Here is a 15010-nt window from a genome sequence, read left to right as displayed (position 1 = left end):
GAGGTAAACTCTAGGTGCAATGCTATATACATATTTTTTTGAAGTACTGCAAAATTCTACGAGAATTGTGTGAAATACAGAAAATGCTGTATCACCCTTGTTATGTAATTCAAGTTATGTAAGTTAATCCCAGAGTATTTCATAGTGCTTTTACTTTGCTCATCACTTCCTCTAGCACTATTGATCCAGACAGTTTTTTGTCCCATAGGGAGAACATATCCAAAAAGAGAAAAAGGAATGCTTTATTAAAAACTGAAAATGGAATGTTAGGGATATTGGCGGTTAGTATAGTCATCTGTGAAGGAAAGTTACCAGGCCCAATGCCTATGACTCACTCCTGGGGTAAAATAAAAGCTTTTCTATGTAGGCTTAGGTGTCTACTTTCCCTTCTTTTCTTTCCCTTAAATTTCTTGCTCGATCAGATTGGAACTCCAATTCTTTCCCCTCAGTTCATTCCTGACCACCCTTTACCCATAATGTTGATTTTTAATTTTTAATAGCATCCTCTTTTATTCCATTCATTTGTGCTAAGGAAACTGACTCAGTATTATAAAGTACTTAGCACAAGGTTAGGCATCTAGTAGTAACTCATGGTGTGTGTGTTTTTGTTTATTATTGTTAGTGACATTTGCTTTTCGGAAAATGATATCTTATATTTTTTAGGACGTTTTCCATATACAGTATTTCTGTGGACCCTCAGAATAGTCAGCTGAGACAGGAAAAGCAGTCAGTATTGGGGATAGCCAGTGTCTTTGGATTTTTTTCAAGCATTATAGAAGTTAAATTAGTTTATTTCTGCATTTTCTTCTAAAATTCTTAAGAAATTAAGCCATAAGTCTTAAGAGTAGCTTTTATTTTATACATTTTCTAAGTTGACAGGTCATTGATTTTTTAAAATGATAATAATTTGATTTAAAGATTACAGACTTTTTGTTCTCTAGGTTGAACTAGGAGTTTTCTGTTTTCCAACCTTTATTTTAAAGATAAAAAAACCCTGAAGCCTAGAGAGTTTAGGCTGTTGGTACAAATTCATAAGGCCAAGGGCAGAAGCAGGACTAAAATGCCTTTTCCCTTATCACAGGTTTTCTCTTTTCCTAATTTAGAGGGAGTCTCGCTCTTTTGCCCAGGCTGGAGTGCAGTGGCATGATCACAGCTCACTGCCACCATGCCCAGCTAACTTTTTGTATTTTTAGTAGAGATGGGGTTTTACCATCTTAGCCAGGTTGGTCTTGAACTCCTGACCTCATGATCCACCCACCTCGGCCTCCCAAAGTGCTAGGATTACAGGCATGAGCCACCACACCCGGCCGCCTTTTCCTAATTTAGATTTGCATGGCTTAATCTTATTATTTTCCTTCTGTAAACATGTCTGTTTTAATTTTCCTTTGTTGTCACATAAATACGATAGTAGCAAATGACACCTGGTTTTGGAAAGTTTCCCTTATGTAGAGGGTTTTGTTCAGTCTGGCAAGTCAAGTTGTGAAATTGCCTTACTATGAGATAAGTGTTCAGAATCACACCCCATCTTTAACTGTCCTGGAGTGAGAAAGACACAAGAAGTGGAATATAGAGTGAAATGTAAGTCTGGTAGGGTGTAGGCATAGTGGATCAGAGAGCACAGAATTCTCAGCACTATTACAATCCTGGAAGGCCCCAAAGTAATCATGTGCTTGGATTCTACTATCCTTCTGTGTACTGAGGATATCAGACCTGCACAATAAAGCCATTTATTTTGAGAGACGAAGCAGCTGGCTGAGGATCAGGAGCTGTATAATATTGTTTATATAAATATAATCTTTTAGTGTTCCCATTCAGGCTCTTTTAGAGTTTGGCTGCTTTCTGGTTATATTGAAGATACACTGAGAAGTACATAGATTTAGATGCGTTAATGTACATGACATTCACAAGCTTAGCTTTTCTGCCTTGTTTTTAAGTAGGCCTTAGCCTTATAAATTCAAGCTTGTGCCTTAGAACGGGAATGGGTGAATTCTTACAGTGCTCTAATACAAGAGTCCCCAACCCCCAGGCCACAGACAGGTACTGGTCCGGTCCATGGCCTGTTAGGAAGTGGCCTGCACAGCAGGAGGCGAGCATTGGGCCAGCCAGCCTTACCACCTGAGCTCTGCCTCCTGTCAGATCAGTGATGGCGTTAGATTCTCATAGGAGCATGAAACCTATTGTTTTGTTTGTTTGTTTCTTGAGACAGAATCTCACTCTGTTGCCCAGGCTAGAGTGCAGTGGCATGATCTTGGCACACTGCAACCTCCGCCTCATGGGTTCGAGTGATTCTCCTGCCTCAGCCTCCCAAGTAGCTGGGATTACAGGCATACGCCACATTGCCTGGCTAATTTTTTTTTGTTATTTTTAGTAGAGATGGGTTTTGCCATGTTGGCCAGGCTGGTCTCGAACTCCTGACCTCAAGTGATCCGCCCACCTTGGCCTCCCAAAGTGCTGGGGATTACAGGTATGAGCCACTACATGGCTGTGAACCCTATTGTGAACTGTGCATGTGAGGGATCTAGGTTGTGCTCTCCTTATGAGAATCCAATGCCTGATGATCTGAGGTGGAACAGTTTCATCCCAAAACCACCCTCCCCTGCATCTGTGGAAAAACTGTCTCCCATGAAACCAGTCCATGAGTAGGAAATTGCAGTATTAGTACTCATTTCCCTAAGTGCTTATCTGTTTGCGTACATATCATGCATGTAATAGATATGTTCCTGAAGAGGCCCTTGAAAATTGATTCATCTCTGAAATACAGTTGAGAAGTTGAGAGAGTTGTCATTTCATGGTATCTCAAGGTAAATATTCTAATTGAATGGATAACTCCTTTGTAACTTATTTGGTTATTTACAGGTTTTTCTTTCTTTCTCTTTTTTTTTTTTGAGACGGAGTCTCGCTCTGTCACCCAGGCTGGAGTGCAATGGCTTGATCTCGGCCCACTGCAACGTCCGCCTCCTGAGTTCAAGTGATTCTCCTGTCTCAGCCTCCCAAGTAGCTGGGATTACAGGCACCTGCCACCATGCGCGGCTAATTTTTGTATTTTTAGTTGAGATGGGGTTTCACCACGTTGGCCAGGCTGGTCTCGAACTCCTGACCTCAGGTGATTGATCCACTTGCCTTGGCCTCCCAAAGTGCTGGGAGTACAGGTGTGAGCCACTGCGCCTGGCTTATTTACAGGTTTTTCTAAACAAGGATTGCTCAAAATATGTTATAACATTTTTTGGGGCTAAATAAAGTATTTTTAAACTTTGTCTTACTTTGGTATTATGACATCAGAGATTCAACTGATATTCCTTGGGAATTAGGAAATCAAAATAAAATGTCAATTTGTAAAGATGGAGACTTGGTTAAAAGTAATTTGATTCACCTTCAGTTTTGCTGTCATTTCAAAGGTACTATTGACATGAACAGTTACTTTGTGGTAGAGCTATTGAGCCTAAGCTTAGTATTTATATTATTTGTAGTTAATTATGCCTGGATGGGTAATTGAATATTAAAAGGTTCTGTGACTTATGTAAACAGTGCCAGAACACTGGATGTAAAAGCTGGTAAATTTGATAAGAAATTCCTAAGAGAACTTTTTCTTCATCAATCAAAAACATTTTCTGACACTAACGAAAGATATTGTAAAACATATATATAGAGAGAGTCAACTAAGATAATAAAGTTTTATGGGATTTAAACTATTTTTGGGGACTGAGAGACTTACCATAAAAGTTTGCTTCCAGTTTACATTAGGCCTCTTCTTGTGTTTGTGTTTGTGTAGTTATATAGTTTTGATTATAAGTTTAGATCTTTTCATTATTTTGTGCTATATACTCACTTGACATTTTGGAAGTGCAAATGAGTTGGATTCATTTGTATACAGGGCTTGTGCCATGGGTGAAGTAGGTGGGATTCTGGTTCCTGCCTCTTTCCGGCCCACTTCTTTGGCTCTTTTCATGGGAGTAGCCCAGAATCACTGAAAGGCGAGAAAATGGAAATGTGCCAGTCCACTGTGGAACAGCCATCTTAATACCTGCTTTGACATTTGTCTGTCCAACACAAACCTTGCAGTGGGCCATGTGGTTACTAGAGCTATCCCTACTTGGCAGGCTAAACAAAGCTTTTGGGAAATCTTTGATAGTTTGGGTTCTAAAATCACAGACTTCTAAATCAGGCCTGTGGAACGGGGAAAGCTATTGTAGGTTGAGTGTTGATTTTGTGCTAGTGTTATTTAGTTTTGAAAATCTTCTGTTATAGAAGACTTACGTTGTGCAGAGGAAGGGTTTGGACAGAGGACTTCTAACCTGACACACACGGATTTCAAAAAATTTTTTTGAAATAATTATAGGCTCATAGGATATTGATAAAATAATATGTAGAGTCTCGTACTCTTCACCCAGCTCACGTCTATGGATTTCTAAAAATGTTCCTCGGCATCCTTGAACCTGTTTTAGGCTAGAAGTAGAAGATCAACTGCGGGGGTGAAAACTCCACCCTCTCGTTAAGGTGGCACTGGTCACTGTATCGGGAATCATGAATAAAGTCAGGGCATTGTCCGTATTTGAAGAATTGTAACCCCATGTAGTAGTCCAGGCTTATGTTTGTTCTGGTGTCTTAAAAATGTAATAATTTGAATTGTCTTTTTGAATTATTAATCTGAAATTCACTTTTTAAAGTTTTTAAATTAAATTTAGTTTTTAAGTAATAAGCATTTTAAAAATTTAAAAATAGGTGCATGAATGAATACCATGTGAGGAATGTTTTCTACTTGTCTCCTTTTTATGTTTAAGAATGTTAAGGATAATTCTGAGTTCTAGGACCCCAAATTTTGCTTTTCTCTTTATAGGTTCGAAAACATGTGAATGATCTCTATGAAGACTTAAGGGATGGACACAATTTGATTTCTCTTTTAGAGGTTCTTTCAGGAGATACCTTGGTAAGTTTTAACTTTCTTATTTTATTTTGAAGAACGTGTAATCTTTTCTGCATAGGACCAGTGTGTTTTCAGTACAGACTATTCAGATTTTTGCAACATTCATCTTTTGAGCTATGAATTCTGCCTGAAAAAGAAGTTTTGGTTAGATTCCTAGGCATTTTCAAACTTCAAATGATGTGAATTTGAGAGATTGAAGCACTTTGATTACTTCACTTATATAATCAGTTCTATAATTAAAATACTATTTTTGTTCTTGCTTCTTTTTTACCTTTTGGGTTTTTTTGCTTAGCAGAAGTTGGATGCATAATATAACCACATATTAAAAGACTTACAAATAGCAAGAAAATAAACATTGCTTTCTGAAAAATGATCTAACCCATTCCGCAGGTGTCATTTTTTTTTGGTGAACATTACTTCCCCTTCTTGTTACCTGTTCTCCTTCATTATGTTCTGTTCATGCTCTTCTTTTCATTTCTGGTCTGTCTTGTGTCTTTGCTGTCCTATCTTCTGTCTGTTATATTCATTAGCCAAGGGAGCGAGATTTTTTGAAGACCTTACGATTGGTGAGTGCAACAGAAGCATGCGAATATGAACAGCATGAGGATGTGGAGGATGAGGATAAGGGGGTAGGTGTCGCCCCCATAACTTGACTAACCTAGCCGTTCCCATGCGGTGAGCGCTAACCTGATAGAGAAGTAACTCCTGGGTTCAGGCTCCTTTTTAGAAAAGCGTAGAAGGGGCCAAAACCCACATTGAGGTAGATGTGTGTGTACCAAAAAATTGGATAAAGGAAATATTTTCTCTTTAAATTATCTTCAGAGAGCTAAAATGATTGAATTATTTATACATTACTGTGCACTGCATGGTAATTAAACAGACTTAAAGTACATGATGGCATTTTAGTTAAACAATTTTATAAACATTGTATATAAACATGGAAATTTTACAAGTCTGCTAATTTTTGTGCAAATTCATTCAGTTTCTGGAAGTGATATCTCAAACATGGCAACTATTTATTGCTTTTTATAAAAGAACTTAGGGAAATTTTTTTTAGTATTTAAGTTTCTGCTTTAAACCACACCTCTTGGCAATAGGTATTTGGTGGACATGTTTTACCTCTCTAATATATCACATGTATTTAAAAGGGAGATTTAAAAATCCAGTATTCCAACAGAACTCACAGAGCTGTTTAATCTCCGTGACTCTTAGTTGACTGCAGCCTACCTTTGCAAGACAGACGTGCTTCTTCTTTTGTCTTCTACATACCTAGTGCCTCTTGATTTTACTGGAAATTGTGCTTTTGTTGGATCCAGTGGGTAACTTTATCAACATCGTTTCTACTTGTTATGCAGAGCTTACTTTTCCTTCTGTGGTGTGCTGTCTGTTTTATTATGGCATCTTTGGCTTCAGCAACCTATACATATTGAAGAAGCCAAGCTGTCAATTGTCTTTTTTCTTTTTTACCTTTGGAAGATTTTATGTGATAAATTTCAGCTCCATTTTTTGTATTTTTGCTAAGCATTTCTCAGCTCTGTTTCCTTATGTTTTCCTTCATGCTAACTTGTAACATTTCTTAAGGGAAATGGCATTAAGGAAAATAATTCTCGTCTATCACTTTTCCTGAGACTGAGAAAATAATTGTGTCCATCCCCAAGTAGTGTAAAACGAGTATAGAGTCCTTTCTAATTATCGTAGTGTCCACTTTTGTGAAAAAGCTAAAATAAAGAGGAAATATATGGTTTTAATTGGTTTTCTCTCTTTCTCTATCATGGCTAAGTAAACCTTCTCTGTCTTTCTCCTTCTTGGTGATTTTTATACTAACTGCATGCTACTTTATCTCATTTTCATTAATATGCCATATGTATATATATATGTGTGCGTGTGTGTATATACAGTTATAAAAACCCTCTTGCTAATAGTGTTCAATAAGAAGGTAAAATGAAGAATGATATTTAATTATTTTTGTGCCTCCATAGCTAAATAATTGTAGGCTAGCGTTGTTTTATTACCAAATATTAAGTGTCTGTATATTTTGTAACATCTTCTCTTTTCCTTTTGTTTAAACAAAAAATTTGTCATAAAGTGTATGTTTAAATAAAACATACTTGGAAAAAAATCCCTAGTAGTTTACATTCAATCTCAGACAATATAAAGAAATTGAAACCTTCTTAGAAAATCTTATGGCCTTACCTAAACGGTAAATACTGTTTTGCTATATTAAGATGAACAGAAATTATATTTAAATTAGCATGGTCTGTGATAACAGAAACTCTTTTTTATACCTGCATTTTTCTGTTCTTAGCCCAGAGAAAAAGGTCGGATGCGTTTTCACAGACTACAGAATGTACAAATTGCACTTGACTATTTGAAAAGACGCCAGGTATGATGTTTTGAAAATACTGTAATCATATAAATATATGTTAATAATACATCTATGTAGAAACATGTCAAGGAATGACAAGGTTAAATTTGCCTGTGAATTGTAACCAGTAAGCTTATGCTTTGGTGAAGCAAATATTTAAAAACGTTTTTAAACATTTGCTCCCAAGAAAAGAAGTTAATAGTAGGGATAAGCCCAGAGGAATTATAAGTGACTACATTTCCATCTGTGTAAGAACTTGTGATTTTCTTTCTGTTTGAATTGGATTGCATTTACCTAGGAAGTTAATGACATTTTAGTAGCAATAGAATGTTAAGAATGCCTATGAACAGTTCTTAATTGTATTTTTTACACTTAGTATATAAAAATAGTTAATTTTTATAAAAATACTTTATATAATACTTTTAATTTAGTATAAGCATCTTTCATACTTAGTAGTGATAAGGCAATATTTTGTTTTTATAAGTAGATAATACTGGAAAATTTATGAGTAAAGATATAACATTTCTGACAATAGCCCCCAACTTGCTTGAGGTATCAGGAGAAATCATGGAAAAGAATTAATAATATATTGGATATGATCTTGACTTGGTGGCATTACGTCATAGGCCAAAATATTAGTAATTTTTCAATTAGTACAAAAAATGCAGGAGAGTTGAAAATTATTGAAGACAGTGAGAGTCAGAGGGGGCAGCAATTTTTTTTTTAAATAGTTTGAAAAAAAGGAAGAGGCTGGGTGTGGTGGCTCATGCCAGTAATCTCAGCACTTTGGGAGGCTGAGGCAGGAGGGTCACTTGAGCCCAGGAAATTGAGGATGTGGTGAGCCATGATTGCAATATTGCACTCCAGCCGGGGTAACAGAATGAGACGCTGTCTCAAAAAAAAAAAAAAAAAAAAGGCAAGAGAAAAAGGGGGAGAGGGAGAGGGAAACACTAGCTTTTATTATTTCTTCATTATTATTCTTAAATATTATGAACATTAAAATGCTTTTCCCTATTAAATACTAGTAAATCCTCAGTGCTTAAATATTTTAAATGTTATTGTTGTTTGCTCATTATTCATCATTCTAGTGAAAGTTTCCAGATGGATACTTCTGAAATGTTTTCTGGCAGTATTTTGTCCAAGAAGTAAAATGTTAAATATCATAGTATATAATTCTCAGTATTTAAATTCATGATATTAAATGATTTTATCCAGGAAGTAAATGTTAGGGATCATCATTTGATTTATTTACCTGAATGTACAGTTTGACAGTTGATAAGCTTTAAGTCTGAGTATTATATTATTTTAAAATATTTGAACAGCCTTCCAAATGCCCAGTGACTTATATATTTATGGCACATTGATAGCAAAATAATGCTAGTTATTTTAAAACCTCGTAATGGAAATTTGAGAAAATTGTTAGAATTATTAGGATAGTTTCATACTTAATGGTAAAAGTAAAATAAAATTTATTTTTAAAAGACAAAATTTTTTCTAATTTTAAGATCTCAAATATTTAGGACTTCTCACTTGAGGAGTTGTATTTTTGTATTGACAAGTGAATGCTTTTAGTACTTGCTCTAGAACAGCGGTCCCCAACCTTTTTGGCAACAGGGACTGGTTTCATGGAAGACTATTTTTCCATGAACTGGGTGGTGGGAGGAGTGGGGGTTGTTTCAGCATGAAACTGTTTCACCTCAGATCATCAGGCATTAGATTTTTATAAGGAGTGCGCAACCTAGATCCCTCAAATGCACAGTTCACAAATAGGGTTCACACCCCTATAGGAATCTAATGCAGTGGCTGATCTGACAGGAGGTGGAGCTCAGGTGGTAATGCTTCCTGGGCCGCTGCTAACCTGCTGCCATGCAGCCCAGTCCCTATGGTATAGGTTTGGGGGTTAGGTTGGGGATCCCTGCTGTGGAAGACAAGAATGCAATAATACTTGCTCTTTCTTTGTTGTTAACATATGATTTGTAATATAAAATGATAGAGAATAAGGGTAAAACAGTATTTAGTTGACTACTGGTGTTTAAATTATTCCATTTTTTCTTTGTATAATTTAGAATTGCTTTTATGTAGGTAAAGATAACTGGTTCAGGTTTGATAAACAGTTGGTTTTATCTCTTCTTCACATACAAAACAGGTGAAATTAGTGAATATTAGAAATGATGACATAACAGATGGAAATCCCAAATTGACTTTGGGATTAATCTGGACAATAATTTTGCACTTTCAGGTAAGCCCAAATTTTCTTAATTTCAGCATCTAATTGCTAGTTTTCAGGTGGTTCCTATGAAGGGTGAATGATGTATTCATGTTCTATGGGAGAAAAATAAATTTCAAGCTTCTTTCTTTAAGTAATATATTTGAATTGTTCTTTTAAGCAACATGCTGCTTGTGAATCTGGCAACTAGTTTCCTGTTCTTGATAAACTTAAATGTAGTTTTAAAGACAATGTCTGTTATCTCAGAGTTGGAAGACATATTTCTTTTTATTGACTGGAGACACACTTTTTTTGCTCATTAGAAAGTATTACCTGTTTTAGATACTTAAATGTTTTATGATTAGTCCTTATTTAGAATGTTTTTTAGTAATACAGGTTCTTAGCACTGTCAACTATTTCCTCCTTTGATAGACACTAGATGGCAGCATAATTATAAAGAGATGTGAAGAAGAAAAGTATTCATGTTTTATGCAGAGCTGTGCTTTCTCTCTTTAGATTTGAGGAAAATGCAAATTTATTGACTATGAATTAGTATCTAATAAACCTGAGCCAATTGAGGACTGATTTTGATTTAGTTTTGGGGAAGTGATACATTAAAAAGAATCTTCATTTGATTTAAGGAGATTCCTAACTTTAGAACTTGCTTTAGTTTACTAACTACTGGTCTGCTTAAGAAATGTTCTACTACTAGAGGTGGGAAGGAGGGGGAAAAGGGCATGGGCTGAAAAACTACCTATTGGGTACTGTGCTCACTATCTGGGTGATGGGATCATCTGTACCCCAAACCTCAACATCACGCAATATACCCATGTAACAAATCCGCACTTGTACCCCCTGAATCTAAAATAAAAGTTTAAATTATAAAAAAAACCCAGAAATGTTCTGTGTGCAGCACAGAGCCTGACCCACAGTAGGCACTTAGTACGTCTTACCGATTGATTACTGTACAGTTGGATCTTGAAGGAGGAAGTGATCTTTTGCCAGCTTCAAAAAGGACCTGGGGTTTTGAAACAAATCTGGTGAGGAATAAGACTTTTTTAAAGGCTGGGTGTGGTGGCTCACGCCTGTAATCCCAACACTTTGGGAGGCTGAGGCGAGTGGATCATGAGGTCAGGAGATCAAGACCATCCTAGCTAACGGGTGAAACCCCGTCTCTACTAAAAAATACAAAAAATTAGCCAGGTGTGGTGGCATGCACCTGTAGTCCCAGCTACTCGGGAGGCTGAGGTGGGAGAATCGCTTGAACCCGGGAGGCAGAGGTTGCAGTGAGCCGAGATTGCGCCACTGCACTCCAGCCTGGGCAACAGAGCGAGACTCCGTCTCAAAAAAAAAAAAAAAAAAAAAATTTTTTTTTTTTTAAAGTTGGCTGAAATACAGGTTACGTAGACAAATGGTGGAGAATATTGTACCTGGGGGGCTTGTTGGGAACAGGATAGATTTGACAGGTATGGAGAGCTACAGGAATCAGAGTCTAGGTAGGTCTAGGACCTGAACAGAGGCAGCTGAATAGTTTCAGCAGAAGGACATTCATGGAGATCCAGGTAATCGAAGGAAAAGGTGTTAGTCAGCCAGACTACAGGGCAGCTAATACAGGTGAATATCCACTTAGCTGAGCTGTTAATGTCAGGGAGAGCCAGTAACCAGAACTGGAAGCCAGGACCCCAAAGGACTGAGGGCATTACTGGAATCAAAGATATTGAACCTAAATGAAGGCAATAATTTGGCATGAAGCGCAGAACCAGACCTTGTTATCAGAATTGGGTAAAGTCTAAGCAGAATTGGCCAAAAAGTTGATTTCATACGGAGTTCCTCAGTGGCTTTGTCAGGGATCATTTAATTAGTCCTAAGTGGATCAGATCCTAGAGCTTTTAGCAGAGTTGAAACTGCAAGAACCCCAGACGGGAAAGTCAGAGGTCTACTGGAAAGAATCAATCACTTCATCACCAGCTGGTGAGGTAGGCTGTGTCTGAATTTTGAATGTTAGACGAAGGATCACTGGGGCAATGGAAAGCATTCAGGCTTCGGAGGGAGGTAGAATTAAGTTTCGTTCTTGGCTCTTTTACTTACTGTTGTGATGCCAGTCATGTTACTACTTTGAGCTTAAAAAAAAATGTGTTTCTGTTCATCACTTTCCTTTTTCTGTCCATCACTTTCCATTTTCTGTCCATAAATCTTTTTCAGTGACAGGACCTGTGCTGGAGTCTCTCTGAATCCATTCTGGTTTGGGGGCTGCCTGCTTCTCAAATTGTTTTTTGCTCAATTAAATTTTGCTAAATTTTAAAAAATGTGTTTTAGGAAACAACATCCATTAGTTCTATGTAAAATAGATAGAAATGAGCAGAGTCCATAGTGAGAGAGATAAGCTGTGAAGCTGAGGTAGTGTTAAAGGTCAGGACTCAGTTGGGGATGCAAAATTGAATAGAAGAGGTCACACTTTGCAGGAAGAAAGAAAGGGACTTGGACACAGGACATAGAGGGTGTAGGAAAGGGATTTGTTAAAGATAACAAAACTTTTTAGCCTGAGATTAAGAAACAGTAGACTACTGAGAGACACGGGGGTGATGCTAAGGGGAAAAACACTGACTTTCTGGGTGGGCTTGATGGGATGGTGGGATATCCTGTGCCTCTATCTGCTGAGCAGTTGGAGACATGAGTGGAGCTGAGAAGCCAGAGGTACAGATATAAACTTGGGGAAGTTATCACTACACAAGTGATCACTGATTTTATCAGAAAGAAGGGATCTTCAGGGGACCCAAGAGAAGAGCACAGATGGAGAAGAGATGGAGCACTAAGGATAAAAATTTGGAGAAGGCCCGCGGGAAAAGATTCTGCTGAGGAAAGAGAAAAAAGGAGCATTTGGAGAGATGGATGAAGTAATAGGAAAATGTACTGATGAAACCAAGGGAAGAGAATTTCAAGTAGAAAGAATGGTGAGCACTATGAAATGCCACTAGAGACCACAAGAAAATTCAGATGGAGTAGAGGTCAATAGTTTGTTCTAGAAAGAAGACATTGGAGACCCAAGTTCCTGGGAGCAGAGACTAGAAAATAACAAGCCAAAAGCGTTGGGAGGTAGAAGCAGTGTATTTAGAGGCTGAGTTTGAGAAGATTTAAAGCAAAAATCTTCAAAAAGGAATTACATATCAAGAGAGCCCTTTGGGGTTCAGCTGCCTTTGGAGGAGAGAGGAAGACTAGTCACAGAAGTATCAAAAGAAGTTTTGCGGGCCGTGCACGGTGGCTCACACCTGTAATCCCAGCACCTTGGGAGGCCGAGGCAGGTGGATCACTTGAGGTTGGGAGTTCAAGACCAGCCTGACCAACATGGAGAAACCTGGTCTCTACTAAAAATACAAAATTCGCCGGGCGTTGTGGCACATGCCTGTAATTCCAACTACTTGGGAGGCTGAGGCAGGAGAATCACTTGAACCCAGGAGGCAGAGGTTGTGGTGAGCTGAGATCACGCCATTGCACTCCAGTCTGGGCAACAGGAGCGAAACTCTGTCTCAAAAAAATAAAAAAAGTTTTGCTTCTAATATACTGTGGCATAATGTTCTAGAATCCATTGTATTTTAGGGCTTTAATTATAAGATGATGTAACAAATTATCACCAATATTCATAAATTAGACCAAAATCTATTTGGAATGGAACACATCTATGTTTTGATTAAATGGAAATGTTCTCTCTTATTTAAATGAAATAACTTTTTTTAGTATGACAATAACTTGAGATAAGAATTGTTTTTTGGTTATGCCAAGATATAAAGATTTATAGCAGTGGTAATCATCCTCACTCAGAGTGACTCAGCCTTTTTCTCTATACTTTACATAAATAATGGAAGCAATTTCAAAAGACCAGTTGTTTTATTTTAACAATATTTGTTATAGCATCATAAATGGAATCTGTTTTTCAGTCAGGCTTTCTGAAGGTAAGCATTATCATTACAGTAATCCTATATCATTAGCCACCACATGCCAGATCCAGAGATACTAAGGTAATGAAGTATATTGTTCTGTTTATTGGGAGAGTGTCCATGAAATTAACTATAACATAGGGTGATGAATATTATTGGTGATATAAATGAAAATAGAAATGTATGGGAAAGGAGCATTGTAGTGGGATCTGAATGGTTTTAGAGAATGTAGGAAATTTTCACAGATACTAGAGATAGGCTTTGAAAGATGAATGCCAGTAACCAGGCAGACTAAGTTGGGCCATTTCTGGGAGAGGTAGCAGTGTATATGGCCTAGAAATGGACAGCTGCTTAGTTTGGCAGGTGTATTAGTTCATTTTGTGTTGCTGTAAAGGCATACCTGAGGCTGAGTAGTTTATAAAGAACAGAAAAGAGGTTTATTTGGATCATCACGGTTCTGCAGGCTGTATAAGAGACATAGTCCTGGCATCTGCTTCTGGTAAGGTCTCAGAAAATTTTTCAGTCATGGTGGAAGGCAAAGGGGAAGCAGGATTGTCACATGGTAAGAGAGAGAGAGAAGGAGGAGGAGGGGTAGGAGGTACCAGGCTGTTTCAAACAACTAACTCTTTTTTTTTTTTTTTTTTTGAGACAGAGTCTCGCTCTGTTGCCCAGACTGGAGTGCAGCGGTGCAATCTTGGCTCACTGCAACCTCCACCTCCTGGGTTCAAGTGACTCTCCTGTCTCAGCCTCTCAAGTAGCTGGGATTATGGGCACGCATCACCACGTCCGGCTAATTTTTCTATTTTTATTAGAGGCAGGGTTTTACCATGTTGGCCAGGCTGGTCTTGAACTTCTGACCTCAGGTGATCCACCTGCCTCGGCCTCCCAAAGTGCTGGGATTACAGGCATGAACTACCGTTGCTGGCCTCAAACAACTAACTCTTAAGTGGGTAAGAACTCATTACTGTGGGGATGGCAGAAAGCTGTTCATGAGGGAGCCGCCCCTGTGACCCAGACACCCCCCACTAGGCCCATCTCCAACACTGGGAGTCACATTTTCAACATGGAATTTGGAGGGGACAAATATCTAAACTTCATCAGCAGAGATGGAGGGAAGGATTGGGGGAGTGCAGATCACTGGTTGCCCCTCCATCATGTTAGTACAAATATCAGCCATTATACATTTATAGTCTCTTGAATAATGTACCACTCATTGCCTTTGAATACACTGAAAATCAAGTTAAAAACAAAAAAAATCTGAGACCTTATTTTTACCAGCTTGTCTTCTGGGATGTTCAGTTTTTGCTACCAGAGAATGTTTTTAAATGATTAAGGAAAATTTTACAATGCAGGATCTGTTATTGACAAACATCTGCAGTATCATTGCTAACTTGACTAACTGAGTATTCTTACTTAGCAAAATATAATGAGTTCCATCTTTTGATCAGTCTAAAGACTACCTAGTGAAAGGCAATTATTAATTTTTTTAGTAGTGAAATGATTTCTGCTTACATGTAAATCCATTTCATGCTATTCTAATTTTTTTTTTTTTTTTTACCATATCTATGACTCAGTGTTAGAAATAT

At 37.7% G+C, this 15010-nt stretch overlaps 1 protein-coding gene across 23 annotated transcripts in view; it reads left to right on the top strand.

Annotated features, from left to right (window-relative positions):
* The window catches only part of DST (dystonin), a 494942-nt gene that overhangs the window by 244453 nt on the left and 235479 nt on the right, over positions 1-15010 (top strand). For 17 of the 23 annotated variants that reach the window (XM_055391863.1, XM_055391862.1, XM_055391852.1 and 14 more), the window contains 3 exons: positions 4835-4924; positions 7227-7304; positions 9433-9525. In XM_055391863.1, coding sequence (XP_055247838.1) covers positions 4835-4924; positions 7227-7304; positions 9433-9525 — 261 coding nt within the window. Of the gene's footprint in view, positions 1-4834; positions 4925-5451; positions 5551-7226; positions 7305-9432; positions 9526-15010 lie in introns of all 23 variants that reach the window. The other 6 variants (XM_055391851.2, XM_055391849.2, XM_055391850.2 and 3 more) reach the window with 1 other exon arrangement.

This window comes from Gorilla gorilla, chromosome 5 (genome assembly GCF_029281585.2).
Source record: "Gorilla gorilla gorilla isolate KB3781 chromosome 5, NHGRI_mGorGor1-v2.1_pri, whole genome shotgun sequence".
Taxonomy (NCBI): domain Eukaryota; kingdom Metazoa; phylum Chordata; class Mammalia; order Primates; family Hominidae; genus Gorilla; species Gorilla gorilla.
Note: the sequence above shows the minus strand (reverse complement) of the source record. Positions and strands in the feature narration are given on the sequence as shown.